The sequence below is a fragment of the Staurois parvus genome, unplaced genomic scaffold (genome assembly GCF_062004578.1).
Source record: "Staurois parvus isolate SC_StPar_1 unplaced genomic scaffold, SC_StPar_1.0 ptg000185l, whole genome shotgun sequence".
In the NCBI taxonomy this organism is placed as follows: domain Eukaryota; kingdom Metazoa; phylum Chordata; class Amphibia; order Anura; family Ranidae; genus Staurois; species Staurois parvus.
In genome coordinates this window covers 229,603-252,632 of record NW_028317981.1, presented here as the reverse complement: position 1 = coordinate 252,632, position 23,030 = coordinate 229,603, and the positions used below count along the sequence as shown (strand labels likewise).

At 43.2% G+C, this 23,030-nt stretch overlaps 1 protein-coding gene across 3 annotated transcripts in view; it reads right to left on the bottom strand.

The window, feature by feature from the left end:
* Window positions 1-23,030, bottom strand: part of TBC1D22B (TBC1 domain family member 22B) — a 275,367-nt gene that overhangs the window by 238,951 nt on the left and 13,386 nt on the right. For all 3 annotated transcript variants that reach the window (XM_089677368.1, XM_089677369.1, XM_089677370.1), the window contains exon 3: window positions 21,146-21,414. In XM_089677368.1, coding sequence (XP_089533494.1) covers window positions 21,146-21,414 — 269 coding nt within the window. The remainder of the gene's footprint in view (window positions 1-21,145; window positions 21,415-23,030) is intronic.

Below are 23,030 nucleotides of genomic sequence, written 5' to 3'. Positions count from 1 at the left end.
AGCCTAAGGGTGAGCTATTGGCTAAAACCAAGCACAAAAAAAAAAAGAAAAAAGTCCTGATCAAACCACAGCAGAACTCCATCAAGCTCACTTTGCTGCAAAATAAGTGAAAAAGGACAGTATAAGCAATGGTAGATTGGAGTAAGAAGACAATCGGCAATATACATGGCTCAGCAAGCCACCCCACATCTCTTGGGAGGCACCACAGAAGAAGACTCAGAGCCTGACAAAATGTGAGAAGGGAGGGCTCCCCTAGAGCCTCTGTTCCCACTGGATAGTTGCTACTCTTTAGTCGGAGAAGGAACCTTTGGAAAAACGGAGAAGGCGATGGGGAGGAAAGGTTCCACAACTAAAGATACTAACAAAAGTAGCCTGAAAAAACCCAGCTATGAAACCCCTCCACGTCCACCTTTCCTGAAATCATCAGGAGCATATACTGGGTGGCCATTGCAACTAGCATCAAGGCTTGAGAGAAATAAAAAAAAAACTAACCATTTTGATGTTCCTATTATGCCAGAAACAAATACTGAGGGGACTAGGTGACAGTGTTCTTTTTATTGATAGTGGATAATGTGTTTCCCAATTTCCTGATGATTTGGGAAAAACTATTTCACAAGCAACATTTATATCTGTGTTTTAACCATTTTGAACAGAACATTTTTACAGAAGAACAAAACCAGTTTAAATAATGCCTATATCTTAGTATCCTAAAAATCACTGTGATTGGGTGATCTACATGAATAAGCTGCCAGCACAAAATATTTATGATACCAAACTTAACCTTTACCCGCCCGGCCTATGGCCATATGGCGTCCTCCCGGGCATGCGCAGTTTGCGCGCCTGCAGAGCAGCGGCGAAATGTGTCACCGACCACGTACCTCGGACATGGCCGATGACAGATCTAGGTACCGGCCCCGTTGCCGGTACCATGTGACCTGCTATGACCAATCACAGCAGGTCACATGACAGTTGTATAAAATGGATGGCTTCATACTAGTGTGCCTAGCTGTGAATGGTCACAACAATCACATGCACAAGCTGGGCCAATCACAGCCCAGCTGTGTCATGTGATTAGCCGTGGCCAAATCACAGCTAAGCACCAAAAAAAAAAAAAAAAGCCCTGAATGAATTGATATCATTCTGGTAAATGCTTGCTTATAGCAAAGTAATTCTTTGCTATAAGCAAATTGTGTAAAAAAAAAAAAAAAAAAATACTGATCACGTCCCCAAAGTAGTACAATGTTACTATGGTAACATTGTACTACTTTGGTCATAGTGACATCTGAAAAAAAAAATCTTAAAAAGAAAAAAAAATTAATAAAAAATTAAAAATAAAAAAAAAAATGTAAATTTTTTTTTTCATTCTGTCACCAGTCAGTGTCCCTGATCACCGCCATGCCAGTGATATGATGACTCTGTACTGCACTGGTGACAGTATGTAAAAAAAAAATAGTGAAAATAATTTACATTTTTTAATTTTCCGAAAAATCCTGACAAAAAAAAATACAACTTCAAAAAACTCGCCATGCCTCTTATGAAGTATGTCAGACGGTCTACTTTGCAAAAAGGGGTCATTTGGAGGATATCTGTACTGTTCTGACATTCTTGGACCTCAAGAAATTAGATTGGTCGTCAGTACTTCAGGATTGATCAATTTTCAGATCTATACCATAGTTTGTGAACTCTATAACTTTCCTACAAACTAAAAAATACATCCTAATTTGGGTTATTTTCACCAAAGACATGTAGCAGAATACATCTCGGCCTAAATTTCTGAAGAACAATTATTTATTTGCAAACTTTTATAACAGAAACAAAGAAAAACGTGTTTTTTTTTTCAAAATTTTCATTTTTTTTTTGTTAATTTAGCAAAAAATAAAAACCCCAGTGGTGATTCAATACCACCAAAATAAAGCTCTAGTTGTGTGAAGAAAATGATAAAATTTTAGTTTGGGTACAATGTTGTATGACCGCGCAATTATCATTCAAAATGTGAGAGTGCAGAGACCTGAAAAATGGCCTGGGCAGAAAGGGGGTAAAAGTACCCAGTATGAAAATGGTTAAAATATCTAAAATGTAGGGGTGGCCGAAATGTTTCGGACGAAAACCCCCTTTTTGGCCAATATAAAAAAAATTAAGTTACACTTACGGTAATGTCTTTTCCAGTAGTCTTTCAGGACAGCACCTTGAGAGACCTCGGCTCCTCCCCACCTGAGGAAACACCTCCACCCAAAATAAAAAAAGACCATCACTCCCCTCCGACCTCTGTTCTTGATCCGTACCTCCAGTCACCTGGGGAGACACAATATGAGATAACTTGACCACAATAAGACATCTCCTAGCATATTCAGCAACAAAACGGGTGGGCAATTGGTGCTGTCCTGAAAGGCTACTGGAAAAGACGTTACCGTAAGTGTAACTTAATTTTTCCCCTTTCGTCTTTCAGGACAGCACCTTGAGAGGATAAGCGAGTACTCACCCCTTGGGCGAGCTGACCGCTTGCAGTACTTTACGTCCAAAGGCCTGCTCCTGCACCGAGATCAGGTCGAGTCTGTAATGTTTTACAAACGTTCCATAACTGGACCAGGTTGCTGCCCTGCAAATTTGACCTGGGGAAGCACCCGCCAGCTCAGCATGAGTAGCTGCTACAGCCCGGGTGGAATGCGCTCTGATTCCCTCCGGAACTTCTAGACCCTCTGCTCGGTGCGCCTGTTTAATTGCTAGTCTTAACCATCTAGCATCTGTTCTCCTAGTGGCTCTTTTCCCCTTCCTTGCCCCTGAAAAGGAAACAAAAAAAGACTCCGTGCTTCTAAACTGTTTAGTCCTCTCAAGGTATAGCAGCACACATCTTCTAACGTCTAATAAGTGAAATTTTTCCTGAACTTTCCCTACCGAGTCAGGAAAAAATGAGGGCAACACAATATCTTGCTCCCTCTGAAACTTTTGGGCCACCTTCGGAATGAAAGATGGGTCAGTCCTAAACACCACCCTGTCTGGAAAAATTAGTAAGTAGGGAGTCCTGACCAACAGGGCTTCCAGTTCACACACCCTTCTTGCTGTGGTAACCGCCACCAAAAAGGCCGTCTTAAGATCTAAGATCCCTTAGCAAACAGGAACCTAGGGGCTCAAACGGGGGCTCCATCAGTACCCTAAGCACGTTTGTGAAATCCCATATCAGGAAAGGCCTAATCCCAAGAGGTCTCTCTGTCTTGTCAGGGCTCTAAAAAAATATCGGATTCCCAGGGCCTCCTTGGCTAAAGAGGTTTCCAGAAACACACTAAGAGCCAAAATCTGGCTCTTGAGTGTGCGGATCGAAAGCCCCTTATCGGCCCCCGTCTGCAGAAATTCCAGGACAGAAACCACACTATGGGTATCTACCGAGGCCCTGCAGCACCATTCCCTAAAGCAACTCCACACCTTTCTGTAAATGGCCTGGGTTTCCTCTTTTCTGCTAGCCAGGAGCGTAGCCACCAGTTTGGCTGAGAGCCCCTTTGCTAACAGGAGCTGCTGCTCAGAAACCAGGTTGTCAATTTTAGCCTCTCTACCCTGGGACATAGAACCTTTGTCCCAATGCGTCTACTGCCCTTGATCCATCGGCTTAGGGAAAAGAATCTTGGGACCTTGTTGTTTCTCCCTGATGCAAAGAGGTCTATATCCGGGGATCCCCACTTTTTTACGACGGCCTGGTACACCTCTCCATTTAGGGCCCATTTCCGACTCCCTGAGCTGTCTTCTGCTCAGAAAGTAGGCTATCTGGTTCAGCTTTTCTTTTAGGTGAACGGACGACAAGGAGGCCAGGTTTCTCTCCGCCCAAGATAGAACCACTACCGCAAGGGGGGCGTGTCCAAGATGGCGACTGGACAAGCCGCTTAAGCCAGAGCTCCCGACGGCCCGATCCGCATTCACCGCCATCCGGGGGACATCAGCTGGCAGGAGCAATCGGGAGACCCCGCCGTCTCTGTCAGAGACATCACTGAGCGGGTCTGGACGTTTTTGGCCCGGGTCCGCTGCGGCAATCTGGCGTGGCCTACTGCGGCCGAGTGAAGCCGCGAGACTGTCCAGCTCGCGCCCGGCTGGGTGCCAGGTGCAAGCAGCGTGCGGTGTCGGTGCAAGGAGGGGATTGCTGATCATCTCCCCCCTCGCCCGGATCTGTGGCGGCTGCATTCCTCCATCCCCGTTGGGCGTGTCGGCTGCTCCTCATCTGTGGCAACGGAGCGGTGGGGCTTGACGCAGCCCGGCGAGACCGCGACCACACCCAGTGCAAAGGCCGGGTGAGTGAGACACCTGGTGTGAAAGAGGATTGTAGGTCCTCAACTCCTTCCCACAAGTATAAGTGGACACCTCTCCTTTACCCATCGGGGCACCCCCCTCATGAACCCAGAGAGCATCGGCCTACAGTAAGGGCCTATACAATCCCCTGCAGCAGTGAACTGTGTGGCAGCTAGGCCTGAAGCAGCTGACTCCCCTGCAAAGATTCACTAGGGGAAAGCAGAGGCAATCCCTGCATTCCCTCAGAAGCCCAATATTCTGCAGAAGCCACAGACCCAACAATACCAAACTCTGCTTTTCCTCTCACGCATGCTGAGGTATACACTGCGATCCCTGATCTGTTCAGGAATATTTATCCCCCCCTTCTCTTGTTAGTTCTGGGGGTCCCAGCCTGATCCCACTGAAAATGTCTACATATTATCTTGATCCTTGTCACACAGAGGTGGGATTACGCAATCATAACACAGAGAGTAACCGTGAACATGGGGAAATCAGATAAGAAATCTGCCACTCCTCATTCCAGATCCCCTCATCGTCCGAATGTTCCTGCCAATCGCAGCATCCCGGAGTTATTCCGATCGCAGACTCCGGATCACACGGAAGCTTCTTCCCATGTATCCCCCCTACACTCGCCTCTTAAGGAGACTCTTTCACAGTATATGAATCAAACTACAGCTAACACAGCAGGACAACCTGAAACCTCCCCTCTCACCATAGGGGATTTGAAAGCGGTTGCATCGGATATTAAAAGGGACTCTCTCCGCGGCAATAGCTGAGTTACATATCGATATGCAGGCAGTAGCTAACAGGCTTGACGCAGTAGAAGATAAAGTTATCACACAAGATCGAGCCATTCATGATATGCGCAAACAAGTTGACACGCACACTTTGCACTTGAGAGAGCTTGACCGTCACATCGAAGACCTGGATAACAGGGGAAGATGACATAATTTAAGGGTGCGTGGTGTCCCTGAGGCAATCGAATCTGCCCAACTTACCCATGCTTTTAACCATTTTTAATGATCTTTTGGAAAGGCCACCTGAATCTCCAATTGAAATCGAACGCCAACATAGGGCATTGCATCCTAGAGGCAGAGACACCGACCCACCGAGAGATATAATTTGCTGTCTAGTTGATTTCCGACTTAAGGAAGAAACACTACGCAGAGCTCGGGATAAACACCACTTGCGATATCATGAAACAGAAATCTAATTATTTCAAGATCTTTCCGACCTCACCTTGCAACGTAGGAAAGTCCTACGCCCTTTGCTAGATCTACTTCGCTCCAAGAGAATAGCATACCGCTGGAAGTTCCCGTTTGGCCTCGGCAACGCATTTGGGGAGATCAGCTCTCATGAGATTTCCGGAAGATCTTACACTATTCTGTGAAACCCTGAATATCCCACTACTAGATATACCCAACTGGTCCACTGAATCTCTTCCCTCATCGCGGTCAGCTGAAGACCCTATGGAGACGCAGTTCTCTGACCACTCTGGAAATGACAGACGACGCAGAGCCCCTCACCACACCTCAACCTCCCCTGTACGACGAGGGCTCATTACTGGAGACAGTTTACCAGCATTTCCTGTACATCGTAAGGCACGTCACGAATGACTCTTCTCCATTTCCCCCTATCTACACACCGGAACAGCAACAGTCCCTCAATCTGAGGCCTCTTTACACAAGGACTGAATAAGTTCAGTTTTTTTCTTTTAGTCCATGGTTCCTATGTATAATCCATCGAAAAACCACCTATGATCCTGAGGAGTGGACATTTGGGTATGTTTATCGTATCAAATGGTCATACTTCTTCTGTACAGTATTTACCAGTTATATATATTCGTTTATTTTATTTGTCCCGTCTGAGGTTATTTTTGCTATGGGTTTCGGGGGTTATATGATGATACGGCTAATGGAGATATGGTACCCCTGTTGGCGCTAGAGCTTACTCGCCTGGTCAGTAACGGCCTATTGTATCAACTTATAAGCCCTCATGGAAAACCGATATGTAGACCAGTTTGGGATCTAGAGACACAGGCTAATCCCCTTTGCTAGACCTACGCCTGATTCCCTGAATCCCGCTGTATTGTGAAAAGGACGCACTTAGATTAGGACTCTCTATGATCTTGATTATTGTGTCTTAATACCAATGTTTCACACAATCAATTGATTCTACCTGGAGAATACATACTTTATAATCCCAGAGATATCTTGGGAATAGCTTTCACGCTCTTCTTTACTATCTTCAATGTGGCCCTATGGGAATGCTCGTACATGATTGTATCATACTTAGATGTATAACGGGCACTTAATGTCTCCCAGAATATGCTAACCCTATACGGTCCCATAGGATTCTTTATCAGCGTAGCACACATTCCTCCGTACCCATCATTGAGCTCTGATTTTATATATATATATCGGTGTCAAGTAGATATTGTATTAATATTATGCTTCTGCATCTCCTTCACTCTCCTTACAATATTTGTTTTCCCAAATGGTATTCCGAACTCCTTCACATGCATCGTAGTATCGGGCAGGTTACATACCCTCTACTCGTTCACGGACCAGGTGGTGTCTCAGCTATAAGATATGGGACCTCCATTTTGATGTTCACGTTTATGGTTCATTTCGTTGTGTTAAATTGTGACCTATACTACTATTTAATTTGATCCATGCTCACATTGGGCCATGGATTCTGAATGCCCTCTTTCCAGTGGCATGCCACTGATTGGTAAGCGTAGGGATATCCTGCATTCATTAGCAGTGACATGCTGTATAACACAAGATCCCTCGGTTGGGACCTGTATTTACAATGTTTTTGGAAATCGGTTCAACGGAATGGATGGCCTATATCCCGGAATATTTATATGTTATATTATTGCGGTTTCCCTGCAGTGTTTCACATAAAGTTGGTATTCTTAATCGAAATTGATACAGTTTATGAAGACCTTCTTACATTGACATGATTGCTAGCTATAAATGGTTCGCAGTCAGTTATAGGAATTGACTAATTAGCTATTACATTACGTTTAACTTGTGATCGTATAGTATTTTAGAGGTATGAGGATGCTACATTCTATTGATTAGCACAGTCTCAGTGTCTGTCCAAATCAACGAACATACATTCAACCACATAGGAACTTTCCTTTAGAACATACCTCTTTCACACTCCTCATTGTGTATCCCCGCTTGTGAGTATTGCTATTGGCCCTCATGCTCATCCACAATATTTTAGCTCTTACATCTTTGCACATACTATTTGCTACCCACCTCCCTTCTCCTTCTACCTCTCGGTATACATTAGCTGTGTGTCAAGGCCATCTTATGTTGGTCTAATTCCTTTGTATACATCTCGTTTGAGGAAATAAGACCTTCTTACGATTATACTGTAAATTCACAATACGGCCGTCTCTGGGTTCGGCACATCTCCAAGTGTAATTTCTTATTCCAGTACACAGTTTTACACTTTATTAGAGCTTTAATAAGAAATAGAGTAGCTGGATCTTCTCTGGAGTTTAGTATGTAAAAGAAGTTGAAAGAACATATAATATCACATATATATGGGTTTATATGAGACACGCCTGACACTTCTTTTTTCCGTCAAACTCTTCAATTCTTCTTCTATATAACTACTATCGCTATTTCTACCTCGACACGACCCTGTTCTAGTTCCCCCCCCTTCACATAAATTCCCCCCATCCCCCCCCCTTTTTTTTTTCTTCTCTCTTTACCAATACCCATTTGGTACACCGATAGACTTCGAATAGTTCTTTCTGGTATACAAAATAATGGCTATTAACCACTCATCTACACGTTCAGTCCCCGCTCTCTCCGTGGCCTCTCTTAACGCTAAGGGCTTAAATATACCTGAGAAATGCTCGCAACTTCTAACATATATGAAAAACCTTTGAGCAGATGTGCTCTTTATCCAACAAACTCACTTTCGAGCAGATCACATACCTAGATTTTCGAATGCTAATTTCCCAGAGGTATATCATGCAGTCAACACGGAGGTGAAAGCAAAAGGTGTATCTATTTTACTTTCTAAACAGCTCCCGTTTACAGTCACTGAGTCTCTCGAGGACCCTGAGGGGAGGTTCCTCTTTCTCAAAGGCACCCTCTTTAATAAGCCACTTACTCTAGCTAACATTTACAGTCCCAATACTGCACAAGTATGCTTTTTTCGTAATATCTCCAAATTACTTGCTACATTTCAATCACGTATTCTGATTCTTGGAGGTGATTTTAATGTAGCTTTGAACCCGTTGGAAGACACTTCCACTGGTTTTTCCTCTAAACCTTTCAAAGCACTTAGACAGATTAAACTCGAGCTACATGATCTTCTCCTTCATGATACCTGGCGCACCCTCCACCCTAAAGACAAAGACTACACCTTTTATTCTGCACCACACAAGCGCCATTCTAGAATTGACTATTTTTTTCTCTCACAAAAAGATTTACACACGTTGAAATCGAACCAATGATTCTATCTGATCACCACCCAATTATGATGACCTTACAATTCCCGGATGCACCAGTCGCGTCCAAAATGTGGAGATTAGATCCCTTCCTTCTTACAGATTCCTCTGTCACCCTCCAGATCCGTGATTCTTTGACCAAATATTTTAAAGAAAACACATCTCCGGAAATGACCCCTCTCATACAGTGGGAAGCACACAAATGTGTAACCCGTGGGCTTCTTATGTCTATCTCCGCTTCGCGAAAACGTCTGGCTCAAGCATCTTTTACCTCCTTATAGCGAAAAGTTTGTGCACTTGAATGCACGCATAAACGCTCTAGAGCCTTGAAATCTGCACCAGAAATAGATCAGGAGCGAAAACAACTTCAAGATGTCGTGGACAAAAAAGCCAAACGTAACTTTATTCTACAACAAAAACTTTTTTACGAACATGGAAATAAGAGTGGCAAGTTTCTAGCCCGGGCCTTGCAATCTAAAAGGGCAGCTCAACACATCTATCAGCTCACTTCCAAGCAGGGACTCTTACTGAAAACATCAAAGAATATTGCAGCTGAATTTGAGAAATATTATTCCACTCTATACAATTTAGCCGTACCATCTAAACCACCAGGAGACACTAGGTCACGTAAGACAATTATTCAGACTTTCCTGACCCAATATCTTCCAAACTCTATTTCTAGATCACAAGCGAAAGACTTAGATGGAGTTCTGACCCTGACGGAATTACAACAAGCCATCACACAACTGAAACCAGGTAAAAGCCCAGGTCCCGACGGGTTTATCACTTCATACTATAAGACTTTCAATGACATACTAGCGCAACCATTTCTACGGGCCTTCAATACTTTAGATACACCGGGGCAGCCCTTGCGCTATCTTTCTGAGGCTCATATTACGGTTATACCAAAAGAGAATAAAGACCACACCTCCCCAGCGAACTACCGTCCAATCTCTTTATTGAACGTTGATTTAAAGATCTTTGCCAAAATCTTGGCCAATCGCCTATTACGTATCTTAGATCCCATCGTATCAACGGACCAGGTGGGCTTTGTACCAGGGAGAGAAGCTAGAGATAATACAATAAGGGCCATAAATATTCATCATTGGTTAACTCAAAAGCAACAATCGGGCTTCTTTTTATCATTAGATGCCAAGAGGGCCTTTGATAGACTAGCGTGGGACTACATGGAGGCAGTTCTGCTTGGCCTTGGACTGCCTCCACGTTTTCTGGCATTTATCATGTCTTTATATACATCTCCCACAGCTAAAGTGCGAGTTAATGGTCTCCTTTCGGACTCCTTTTCGATAGGCAATGGGTCCAGACAGGGATGTCCATTATCCCCCCTCCTATTTATTCTGACACTGGAAACTTTGTTGAATTGCATCAAACAAAATGATAATATCAAGGGGATTCTGATCAATGGCAAAATTCATAAGATAGCGGCTTTTGCTGATGACATATTGCTTTTCCTAACAGACCCACATATCACTTTACCTAATCTGCTACAAGATTTCAACTTGTTTCAGTATCTGGCTAACTTCAAAATAAACTTTTCTAAATCCCAAGCCCTTAATGTCTCTTTGAACCAAGATGTGATTAGACAAGCGAAATCAAATTTCCCTTTTATCTGGCAGTCGGAGGCAATCACGTATTTGGGAATCCAATTACCAACTCACCTAAAGGAACTCTACGATCAAAACTTCTTACCCCTCTTGCGTAATATCTCCAAAGACCTTCAGACTTGGAACAAACCTTGGTTCTCCCGGTTTGGTAGAGCAGCCATTCTCAAAATGAACGTGCTTCCTAGTATATTGTATCTACTGCAAACAATACCGATTAAATTACCGAATTCTTTCTTTGCATCTTATAAAACACTCTGTACCTCCTTTCTTTGGCATAATACACACCCAAGAATTAGCTTTGCACAACTTACCATGCCCAAGAAGGGTGGAGGTATTGGATTACCTGATATTGCCCGTTACTACAGGGCTTGTCACCTAGCAAGGGTAGTAGATTGGACCACGAACTACAATCGTAAGGTTTGGGTTGGTGTGGAGTCGGATTTCTCGAAGATTTCGCTTGCCTCTTCCCCTTGGCTGAGAAACTCTCATATTCCTTCTGAGTTTCGGGATAACCCTCTTGTAGGCCCCACTTTAGGCTGTTGCCGTCAGTTGTTCCAGAAAAAAGAGCTCTCTTCCTCCCCGGGCCCTCTAACTCCGATCAAAATGAATCCGGACTTTCTACCGGGTATGTCCCGGGCTTTCCTCGCCGGATATAACCGTCCAGATAATCTGACAGTGCATCAACTCTTTAAAGATACTAAGTTCTTATCTAGAGAGGACATTACGAAGTTATGGCCATCCCTGAGCCTAACGCCATGGATGTTTAGACAAATTCATCACTTTATACAAAGCTCCCCGCATTTAAAAGAATATTCAAGGTCACTTACTCCATATGAGAAACTTTGCTTTTCGGACTATTCCCAGAGACATGTTATATCCAAGCTTTATTCCCTTCTTGATACCACCAGCATGTCTCAATCTCGGAAGGCGTGTGAGGCTTGGGTGCGCAATCTACAAATACCTTTGTCACCTGAAGACTGGGATCACATTTATGATCACATACATACAGGTTCCACCTGTGTCTCCACGCAAGAAAGCAATTACAAATTATATTCTAGATGATACAGAGTTCCATCACTGCTGCATAAATTTGATCCTAACATTTCGGAATTGTGCTGGAGATGTCGACAGGCAACGGGTACACTCCTACATATATGGTGGGATTGTCCCCTGCTGCAGCCCTTCTGGAAAAAAGTGTGAGACCTAGTCTCACAAGTTACCACGTACACCCTAGACTTCACCCCAGCACAATTTTTACTCCACCACTCCTCACTTCCTTTTCGGACGTATCGTAAGTCTCTTACCCTACATATGATAAACGCGGCGAAACAGTGTATTCCTGTCCACTGGCAATCAGAACATGTTCCTACTGTGCGGGAGTGGTTTCAGAGGGTCATCAGGATTGTGGAGATGGAGGAACTGATTTCAGTGGCAAGGGAGCACCCCGAGAGATTCAGGAAAACTTGGGCTTGTTGGAAACACTTTCAAACCACCAATTTCTATCATCTTTCTATGAATAACTGAGACGAGATTTAGGGGCAGGAACAACATTTAAAGCTATCACCCCCAGAATTGCTACATGGATTGAGACCAATCGGACTGTATCTTAAATCAAAGGAATAATATACGTTACTTTGACTAATATATCACAATATGATTTGTTTAACAGCCATTACCTAATACTTGACCCCCCCCCTTTTTTTTTTTTTTTTTTTTCTTCTCTTTCCCTCCCCTCTAAGACATTACCTTTTCTCTTTTCATCTGATGCGCCCTTCTCTTTTCTTTGTTTCACACCTTTCTCTTACACAACTGACTATATCTATAAAAAGAAACTTACCTTCCCCGGATACGGACTCATACGATATGCACGCATTTAGATGATATCGCTGTCCTATGCTCCATTGTCCTATTATCTGAGCACTTTCTACTCCATAGATTTGCATCCATCATATTTATCTAGATTACCATTTATAATCAATACTTTATTGGTGTATATCGTTCGCCTGTTATATTGTGTTATTTTGCTTCAGTACGATTCACATTTCAAATGAATATCTGATTACCCGTCTGCGTCACGGGAGAATAGGCCAGTTGTATATACGCGGACTGTGTTCCGTAACTGTATATGACCTGATATGCCTTTTACTTCAATAAAGACTTTTTTGGAAAAGAACCACTACCGCAAGAGACCAAAGAGATCTGCTCATTGACCTGAACAACCTCAGACCCATCTCCCTGCTCCCATTTACATCTAAACTCCTCAAGCGCCTAGTCTACACCCGCCTAAGCTCTCACCTCAATGACAACAACCTCCTCGATCCCCTACAGTCCAGCTTCCGTCCCCTACACTCCACCGAAACTGCCTTACTCAAACTCTCCAACGACCTGCTAGCCGCCAAAGCTAATGGCCACTATTCAGTGCTCCTACTACTTGACCTCTCTGAGGCCTTCGACACAGTCGACCACCCCCTCCTCCTCAAAAAACTACACTCCCTCGGCCTCAGAGATTCTGCTCTCTCCTGGCTCTCATCCTACCTGTCACAACGCTCTTTCAGCGTTACCTATAATGCTACCACCTCACTCCCCCTCTCTGTTGGGGTTCCTCAAGGCTCTGTCCTCGGGCCCCTTCTCTTCTCCATCTACACCTCCTCCCTTGGCCAACTCATACACTCTCACGGCTTCAACTACCACCTCTATGCCGACGACACACAAATCTATCTCTCAACCCCCCACCTCACCCCCTCGGTCTCTGCCCGAATCACACACCTACTGAACGACATAGACTGGATGTCGCTCCACTTCCTTAAACTGAACCTCCCCAAAACCGAGTTTCTTGTCTTCCCCCCAGCCCGGACAACACCCCCCATTGACTTCTCCGTCACATCCAACAACGCCACCATCAAACCTGCCCCGCAGGCCAGAGTACTTGGTGTCATTCTGGACTCCAACCTATCCTTCCAGCCCCAAGTCCAATCTTTAAACAACTCGTGCAGACTCCACCTCCGCAACATCGCCAAAATACGCACGTTCCTAACCCCAGAAACCGCTAAACAGCTCATCCACTCCTTCATCATATCACGACTCGACTACTGCAACTCCCTCGTCACTGGCCTGCCTCGCCGCTGGCTATCCCCGCTTCAGTCGATCCTGAATACGGCTGCCAGACTCATTCACCTTTCCAACCGCTCCATCTCCGCCACCCCCCTCTGCCAATCCCTCCACTGGCTTCCGATTGCGCAACGGATCAAATTCAAATTCCTAACACTGACGTACAAAGCTGTCCACCATACTGCCCCGTACTACATCACTGACCTAATATCCAAGTACCGCCCAGCACGCACACTCCGCTCCTCACAAGACCTCCTTCTCTCTAGTTCCCTGGTCTCCTCCTCCCATGCCCGCCTCCTGGACTTCTCCAGGTTGTCACCCATCCTCTGGAACTCCCTGCCCCAACCCATCAGATTATCACCTACTCTCCTCTCCTTTAGGCGCACCCTGAAAACCCATCTCTTCAGGGAAGCCTACCCCACCCCCTGCTAACCTGCCAACCTCCTCCACTCTTCCTACCACTCCATCCCCCACAGCTATCTCCTCCTGTACCACTATCCCTTCCCTCCTAGATTGTAAGCTCGAAAGAGCAGGGCCCTCAATCCCCTCATGTTTTGCATTGTATTGGTATTGTTCTGTTACATGTTCTGTCCCCCTTTGTAATGTACAGCGCTGAGCGAACCATTGGCGCTTTATAAATACTGTATAATAATAATTGTTCCACCTTATTTGTTTATATACGCCACCGCTGTTGCGTTGTCCGACATGATGCGGACATGCTGGCCCCTGATCCTGCTCTGGAAGGAGCAGAGCACCTCCAATATTGCTCTCAATTCCCTCCAATTTGAGGATTCTCTCTTTTCTCCTAGGGACCACTCCCCCTAAATCACTAAATCCCCTAGGTGGGCTCCCCAACCATGGGCGCTGGCGTCCGTCATGACCTCCCTAATCACCGGAAAACACCATAACAGTCCCTGGGTGACATTGGCCGTCTTCCTCCACCACCACAGAGATCTTTTTACGCTGGGAGGAATGAGAACTCGGGTATCTACAGACCGTACCTGTCTGTCCCAAACCTTTAGAATAAAAAGTTGGAGGGGATGCAGAGGGGAGTGATAGTCTTTTTATTTTGGGTGGAGGTATTTCCTCAGGTTGGGAGGAGCCAAGGTCTCTCAAGGTGCTGTCCTGAAAGATGAAAGGGGAAAAAGCACCGATACAGGTGCCGAAAAAACCCTGCCCCCCACCGCCCCCGCTACTCGGTAGTTCTCAGCCTTACCTGAGAAACCATTGAACGATCCTGGCGCTGGGTATAGAAATCAGTGAAGGAAAGATGGCCTTCACTCATCTCTATGCCCTTGGAAGACTGGAGTGATGTCACTTCTGGTTCCAGCCATTTTGTTTGTTTTTTTTAAAGCACTAGATCAATGCTTTTTTTTATCCAATGCTTTACACTGCAGAGGAGAGATGGAAAGAGAGACCTGTCACTAATTATTTCTATCACAAGGGATACATGCATTTTTTGTGATAAGAATAAAAGTGATTAAAACTATTTTTTTAAAGGGACAGTGCAAAAAAAAAAAAAAAAAAAAAAAAAAAAACCACAGAATAAATTAAAAAAAAAAAAAAAAAAAAAAAAGTTTATCCCCTTGACACCGACTTAACACAAATATGCGGCCTCACAGAACTGGCCTTTTTTCCGTGGGGCCGCATATTTGCATACCTATTTTTGTTCTGGGAGCGCGCCGCACTCCCAGACCGTGGTGTCACTGAGAGCACCGGGTCCCGTTCTAACGATCGGGACACAGGACTCCCGATTCCGGGACATAGGATCGCAGTGATCGCCTATGATTGGCCATCACAGTGATCATTCACTGCACAGCCCGGCCCCCTTGTTTGTTTTCTCTCTGTATGAATGGAGGAGAGAGATACATTGTAAATGTTTGTAAAAAAAAAGAAAAATTAAAAGAACAAATAAAGAAAAAATACCTAAATCAAGGTTTGATCTAGTTCAGTGCCAGGGTTAGTGTTTGGGTCAAGGTCAGGATTAAAAAAAAAAAAATTTGGCATCAGTCTCAGTGGGTTTTAGGCTAAAAAAAAAAAAAAAAAAAAAAAAAAAAGACAAAAACAAAATGTGCACTATTGTTTCTGGCCTGTACTACGGGTACAAACAGCATACACACATATGGTATCGCTGCGATCGTCAAGAGCTGGAGAATTTATTTTGGGTTGTTCTTTGGTGGCAGGTTATGGTAGTAACAAGAAACACACAGCTAAATAAAAAAAAATATTTTTTTTTTACTATTTTGGGCCAGTTTTCCTTTGATAAAAAAAAAAAATCAGGAGATATCTGTGACGATTGTGCGCAATAGAGGCATGGCCGCAGTACATGACAAGCCATCTTGTTAAGTCGCAGCCATGTTGTCTCTCCTGTCCTCCCTCCTTCCTTTTGAATGGAATGTGAGGCTGTAAGTGAACGGAGGTCAAAAGGGCCTCTTATCCTAAATAAAACACAGCAGATGAGCTCCATTGCTGTAAACCACTAAATTAGTCTGGTTCCAGGGGGTCTGCTTGAAAACCACTTTTCTCTGCTCGAAAGTAAAACAATAACTCAGTCAGTCATGACCTGTTAGGCCATTAGAGCTACAGTGTGCCATAAAACGTACATTCCACAGGAGTCATTTTTCATACAAATTCATAAACTTCAGCAGGAACTGGGCACATTAATAAGAAGTATATATTCGGATAGGTCATTTTAATATGAGTCACACGGGACCTTACATCACTATATTAGTACCTACAAGAGAGTAGAAAGCAATCTCTTTTATCCAGCATGGCAGGATATGCTATGTTTGATATCTTTGCGTTTGGAATATAATTCTAAATATTAATCTGCCATTTTCTAGGATGCTGCCTGTACCTATTGAAGGTTATTGACCGTAGTATGAAATTGTAAGGGATTTGGTCATAACCTTGGTTACCGCCTAACACCCATCCCCAAACGGGATGATTGGCCATTTGTTCTCAGGAGACACCCCTTTGAGATGATAGAAAAAGACTGACAGCCTGGAGAAAAAAGAGCTCTCCTTTAACATCCATCAGCAACCATCTAAGAGACTTGAGAGCCAAAGCAGCCTATTGTTCGGACAATTGGTCTCTGCTCAAACCAAGGACTTTTGCAAGTAATCTGCCTTCTGAACCTCCTCTTTTATTTCTCTGTTGTTTTATTGCTCTCTTCATATTTTTGTTACCTCTTTCTGTAAATATTTTAATTGTACCATTTTGACCTTTTTAGTAATAAATCCTATTTTCTGAAAAGCGTTGAACTGTCTCTAAAGCTTTTATTGCAAACTAAAGAATCTCTGTCTCTGGAAGGGTGCTCCTGTATGTAATAATCCTCTGAATATCCCTGTCCCTGGAAGAGTGTTCCTGAATGTAATAATCCTCTGAATACATCTGTCTGGGGTGACAGTGTGTATTACAGACGCTTATACTAATATCATAGTGTTACTGCTAAGATTTGTGAGTTTCCTCCTCCTCTGTAAAAAGGTGGTGGTGAAGGGTTAATTGCGTAATTAACCTGACCCAGTAACAATCGCTCTCAGGCTGCTGGCACATAGATTGTGGTCCCGTGAGCTGGAAAATCTTTGTGCAGGGCGCAGCTGAGAGTGGCATTGTTACGCAAGTGACAGCTCGGTGCAAGATCAGCTGGTCCTTCATTAACGATTTTTTCAGAAGGGCTGGGGTCTGACGCACCGCACCGTCACAATATCCATTACCATTTACCACCAAATGAAAGCCCAATTTGTCCTGAAAAGAATATGGTATAATTCACCTGGATGTACAAAGTAGTTGTGATGATATGTACGATTTTACTAACACGTTGCAAAATTGTGCTTAGGCATTTAGATTTGTTTTACCCTTAGGCGTGAAGGGGTTAAAGTGTCCCCGTCCTCCCCGTGCTCGCACATAGTGGTGAACCCATACGTAGGTCATGCCAACATATGTAAATGGTATCGCCATGAACGTCAGAACAAGAGCAATAATTCTCACACTAGACCTCCTCTGTAACTTTACACTGCTAACCTGTAGAAATTTTTAAAGCATCATCCATGGAGATTTTTAATTACCGCAGTTTCAAGCCATTCCACAAGTGTGCACAATTTTAAAGAGTGACATGTTGGGTATCTATTTACTCGCCGTAACATCCTCTTTCATATTTTACAAAAAATTGGGGTATGTATTTTTTTTTCTTTTTTTTTTAATCAAAGTGTATTTTTTTCCAAAAAAATATATATTCATTTTTAAAAACTGCGCATTTCGGTTTTCGGCCAAGTGCATTTTGAATTTTCGGTTTCGGCACCAGAATTTTCATTTCAGTGCATCACTACTAAAATGTAAAGAAAAAAGGCAGCGCTATAAAAATTTTACATATTATAACATCAAACAATACAAGAAACATGAAAACAAAAAGAAAAACTGAACAAAAGTGCCAACATGTATTGCAATCTTCTCAAGATCTGTTAATAATCATACTAAATCCCAATGCAGTCCATATAAAGTTCAAATAACCAGAACCAAACTGTATTGCTCCAATCTTGAAAGCAATGTTCATCAGTGTGCAATAAACCAAATCAGTCCACCAAGACCAGAAACCGAATTTCAGCTTCTTGCCAGAACCTATTACTGATATATAGTGTATCAAAAGCCAAGAAAAAAAATTTTAAAAACGTGTTGCAGCTTTTTTTCCTTAGATGAGCTGGCTGTACCACAGATTCCATGAAGGAAAAGTGCTCTGTGAATGGAAGAAGCAGATCTTTCATTCATTCATCTATCCTTCATCCGTAGATATCTTTTCATTTATGGAAGCTATAGTACAGCTTCTATGAATGAAAGAGGGAGCAGAAAAGGCAGGTGTTGTCCAAACGTTTGATTTAGTGCCTGTGACATGTCTCTCAGCTCTATTAACTCCCCCAGCACCAGAGCACTACAGCTTTGGGGTTTTGCCTCAGGGGATTTCAAACTACAAGAGTCAGAATCAGCTTAAGGGACACTTAATTAATTGTACACACCGTCCCTTGTGATTTAAAAAAAAAAAAGTTATATCTAAACTTAGACTTTATCACACCATAAGGAAGTAAAAGGTAGGTTTTAATTTTTTTGTTAGAGTTTACATACACTAATACATAAAACTCTTAGTTTGCATGCATTTCAACCACTTCAGCCCCTGGCCAATTCTGACATTCCTCTCCTAAAAAAACAAACAAAAAAAAAAAAAACAGTATTTTTTTTTGCTTGAAAAAATAAGTACAACCCCCAAACATATAATTTTTAAGCAGAGGACCTAGTGAATAAATGGTGGGTGTTGCAATTTTTTATGTCAAATGATTTGCACAGCTATTTTTCAAATGCAATTTTTGGGGAGAAAAGTACACTTTAAAGAATTTTAATGCACAAAAACACAATATAATACCCAATTATTTGATAACATATAAAAAGATTTTATGTCAAGTAAATAGATATCTAATATGTCACACTTTAAAATGACATTATCTCACAGAAGTGAGTACACCTCCATATTTTTGTAAATATTTTATTATATATCTTTTCATGTGACAACACTGAAGAAATGACACTTTGCTACATTGTGAGTGTACAGCTTGTATAACAGTGTAAATTTGCTGTCCCCTCAAAATAACTCAACACACAGCCATTAATGTCTAAACCGCTGGCAACAAAAGTGAGTACACCCCTAAGTGAAAATGTACAAATCGGGCCCAATTAGCCATTTTCCCTCCCCAGTGTCATGTGACTCATTAGTGTTACAAGGTCTCAGGTGTGAATGGAGAGCAGTTGGTTAAATTTGGTGTTATCGCTTTCACTCTCTCATACTGGTCACTGGAAGTTCAACATGGCACCTCATAGCAAAGAACTCTCTGAGGATCTGAAAAAAAGAATTGTTGCTCTACATAAAGATGGCCTAGGCTATAAGAAGATTGCCAAGACCCTGAAACTGAGCTTCAGCACGGTGGCCAAGACCATACAGAGGTTTGACAGGTTCCACTCAGAACAGACCTCGCCATGGTCGACCAAAGGAGTTGAGTGCACGTGCTCAGCGTCATATCCAGAGGTTGTCTTTGGGAAATAGATGTATGAGTGCTGCCAGCATTGCTGCAGAGGTTGAAGGGGTGAGGGGTCAGCCTGCCAGTGCTCAGAATATACGCCGCATACTGCATCAAATTGGTCTGCATGGCTGTTGTCCCAGAAGGAAGCCTCTTCTAAAGATGGTGCACAAGAAAGCCCGCAAACAGTTTGCTGAAGACAAGCAGACTAAGGACATGGATTACTGGAACCATGTCCTGTGGTCTGATGAGACCAAGATAAACTTATTTGGTTCAGATGGTGTCAAGCATGTATGGCGGCAACCAGGTGAGGAGTACAAAGACAAGTGTGTCTTGCCTACAGTCAAGCATGGTGGTGGGAGTGTCATGGTCTGGGTCTGCATAAGTGCTGCCAGGACTGGGGAGCTACAGTTCACTGAGGGAACCATGAATGCCAACATGTACTGTGACATACTGAAGCAGAGCATGATCCCCTCCCTTCGGAGATTGGGCTGCAGGGCAGTATTCCAACATAACGACCCAAACACACCTCCAAGACAACCACTACCTTGCTAAAGAAGCTGAGGTTAAGGTGATGGACTGGCCAAGCAGGTCTCCAGACCTAAACCCTATTGAGCATCTGTAGGGCACCCTCAAATGGAAGGTGGAGGGGTTCAAGTTCTCTAACCTCCGCCAGCTCTGTGAAGTCATCATGGAGGAGTGGAAGAGGACTCCAGTGGCAACCTGTGAAGCTCTGGTGAACTCCATGCCCAAGAGGGTTAAGGCAGTGCTGGAAAATAATGGTGGCCACACAAAATATTGACACTTTGGACCCAATTTAGACAGTTTCACTTAGGGGTGTACTCACTTTTGTTGCCAGAGGTTTAGACATTAATGGCTGTGTGTTGTTATTTTGAGGGGACAGAACATTTACACTGTTATACAAGCTGTACACTCACTACTTCACATTGTAGAAAAATGTCATTCCCTCAGTGTTGTCACATGAAAAGATATAATAAAATATTTACAAAAATGTGATGGGTGTACTCACTTCTTTGAGATACTGTACATGCTCATGGAATGGCAACTAACTAAATTATCCATAGGCGACTGTTTAAAAGCCTTTACATGTCATTAGTTAAGAGTTACTCAAGAGGTCTGGTGCTGGTGGAGGTCTGGTTACACAAGTTTGATCTGATGCTTTTACAAGCCAGTAGTCATTTGTTTACATCCTGGCAAAACCAGAAGTGACACAATACTCATTGTTTCATACTCCACAGAGATGATTGGAGACATTGTGGTCATCAGTCATTGTTATGGGCAGCCGCTGGCTTCAGTCCTGGGACAGGAGAGCCTGAGAAGGCATCAGGATGGGGGAGGACCCCCTTTCGCCTCCTGTAAAAGCGATCCAGTGACTAATTAGTCACTGGGATCATTTTTACATTAAAGCCCAGCAAAAAAAGAAAGAAAAAAAGATACTGGGATAGCCTGTTGCTGCAGACATAATCTTGGTATAATCCCTTCAACCTGGCGACATACAGGTATGTTGCGGGGGCTGAATGGTTAAGCAGATGGTATCATTTTACTTTCTCCAGGGTGATATTAATATATCTATTGTTACTCACCTGCAGTGACTCTGTGCAGTTGATCTTCACTGGCAGACTTTGTAACAGACTGGTTTGTGTTTTCTTCCTGTAGTCGGCAGTGAGGTATGATATCTACATCATTAACATCAGCCATTTTAGCTTCACATGATATGGAGTGCAAAACTTCTTCACTTTCATCGTCATTAATGTCCCATGCATCACTTGTATTCCTTGCAAATTCATGAAAACTGGAGGCTTTCTTATTCTTAGTATGATGTACATGCACCCGTGATCGACCAAAGAGAAAACTGTAACGATACAACATGAAGACATTGGGGGAGATTCATCAAAGTGATAATAGGCCTCTTTAACATTGGCCTACATCTAATTCATGAAAGCACTGTGCCAGTTTTAGTACCAGTACAGACAAGTGCACCAGATTCAGGTACATCTTACTACCAGCAACAGATTAAAAAATTACCTCCAATTCACAAAAAAAAGAAAAGAAAAAGAAACTGGTGGTAATTAAAGACCAACTCCGAGTTGTCATACAGAAAAACACCAGTGCTCAGAGTGAGGCATTTTGTGATGGGAAGCTGTCATGAATTTCTTGTGGTTGCCAGCAGCTGCCAGTTTCCTAGCAATTGAGGACTCATCCCCAGCCCCACATGTAAATAGTAATGTAAATAAAGGGGCGGTAATACTGCTTCTGTCATCACTTAAATATCGCAATGGTCATTTTTGGACAATGATAGGACATGCCTCCATGTCTTCTCTGCTGCGTAAGCCTTGCAGGGTATAATGGTACCTCAACCACCTCCCGACTGGCCGTTGTATATAAACGGCCAGACGGTGGCACTGCAGGGTCGATTGGCCGTTTATAAACGGCCTCACTGCACCCTGCTTGTGCGCGCTCCCCGGGAGCGCGCAGCACCGCGATCCGGTGCCCGCTGTGTCCTCCGGACACAGTGAAACACCGATCGTCGGACGGGACCTCTGTACGAGGTCCCGATCATGTGATCACTGATTGGCCAATCAGTGATCACATGCAAAGTAGTAAGCAAGATGTCACTTGTGACATCATTGCTTACTACGTGTGAAATCTGTGAATGATCACAGAGGTCACATGGTACAAGGCTATTCACAACAGCCTTGTACCATGTGACAAGCTGTGACCAATCACAGCTCACTCAGTAGTTCTCAATGGCTGCAAGAATGCAGACAGAGAGAAAGAGAAATTATTGCTTTTACATCCTATATGGGTGAAAAAGCAACCCGTGTAAAAAAAAAAAAAAAAAAAAAATATTTATCAACCCCCAAAAGTAGTACAGTGTCACCATGGTGCCACTGTACTGCTAGGGTGACAGTATGTAAAAAAATAAATAAATAATATAAAAAAAATAAAATAAAATAAAAAAATGACCAATATTTATGATAAATTATTTATTTGCAAAATTTTATAAGAAAAACACTTTTTTTTCTAAATTTTTGGAGTCTCAAAAAAATGGTAAAAAATTCATTTGGGTTCAGTGTTGCATGACCGCGCAATTGTCATTCAAAGTGTGATAGCGCTGAAAGCTGAAAATTGCCCTGGTCAGGAAGGGGGTAAAAGTGTCCGGACTGGAAGTGGTTAAGTGCCAGATTCTCACAGACCTAACACAGAAAGCAAGGCTGGTAGGAGAGAAGCTGCAATGAGTTTGATGGGAAAACTCATACAAATGAGCGCAGAGAGGCCACTCCAGGTGGAAACATGTGAACAGTTAATCATGAGCTCACCACTGCTGCCTTGTTAATCATATGCATGATAAAGAGAACTGGAAAAAAAGGCGCTGTGGAAAATGCTCTCAGACAAGCACCTTAGTGAAGGTGCATCTTTATTGGGTGAGATAAAGTAGCAAGTATAATAAAATTAACCAGCCTGAAG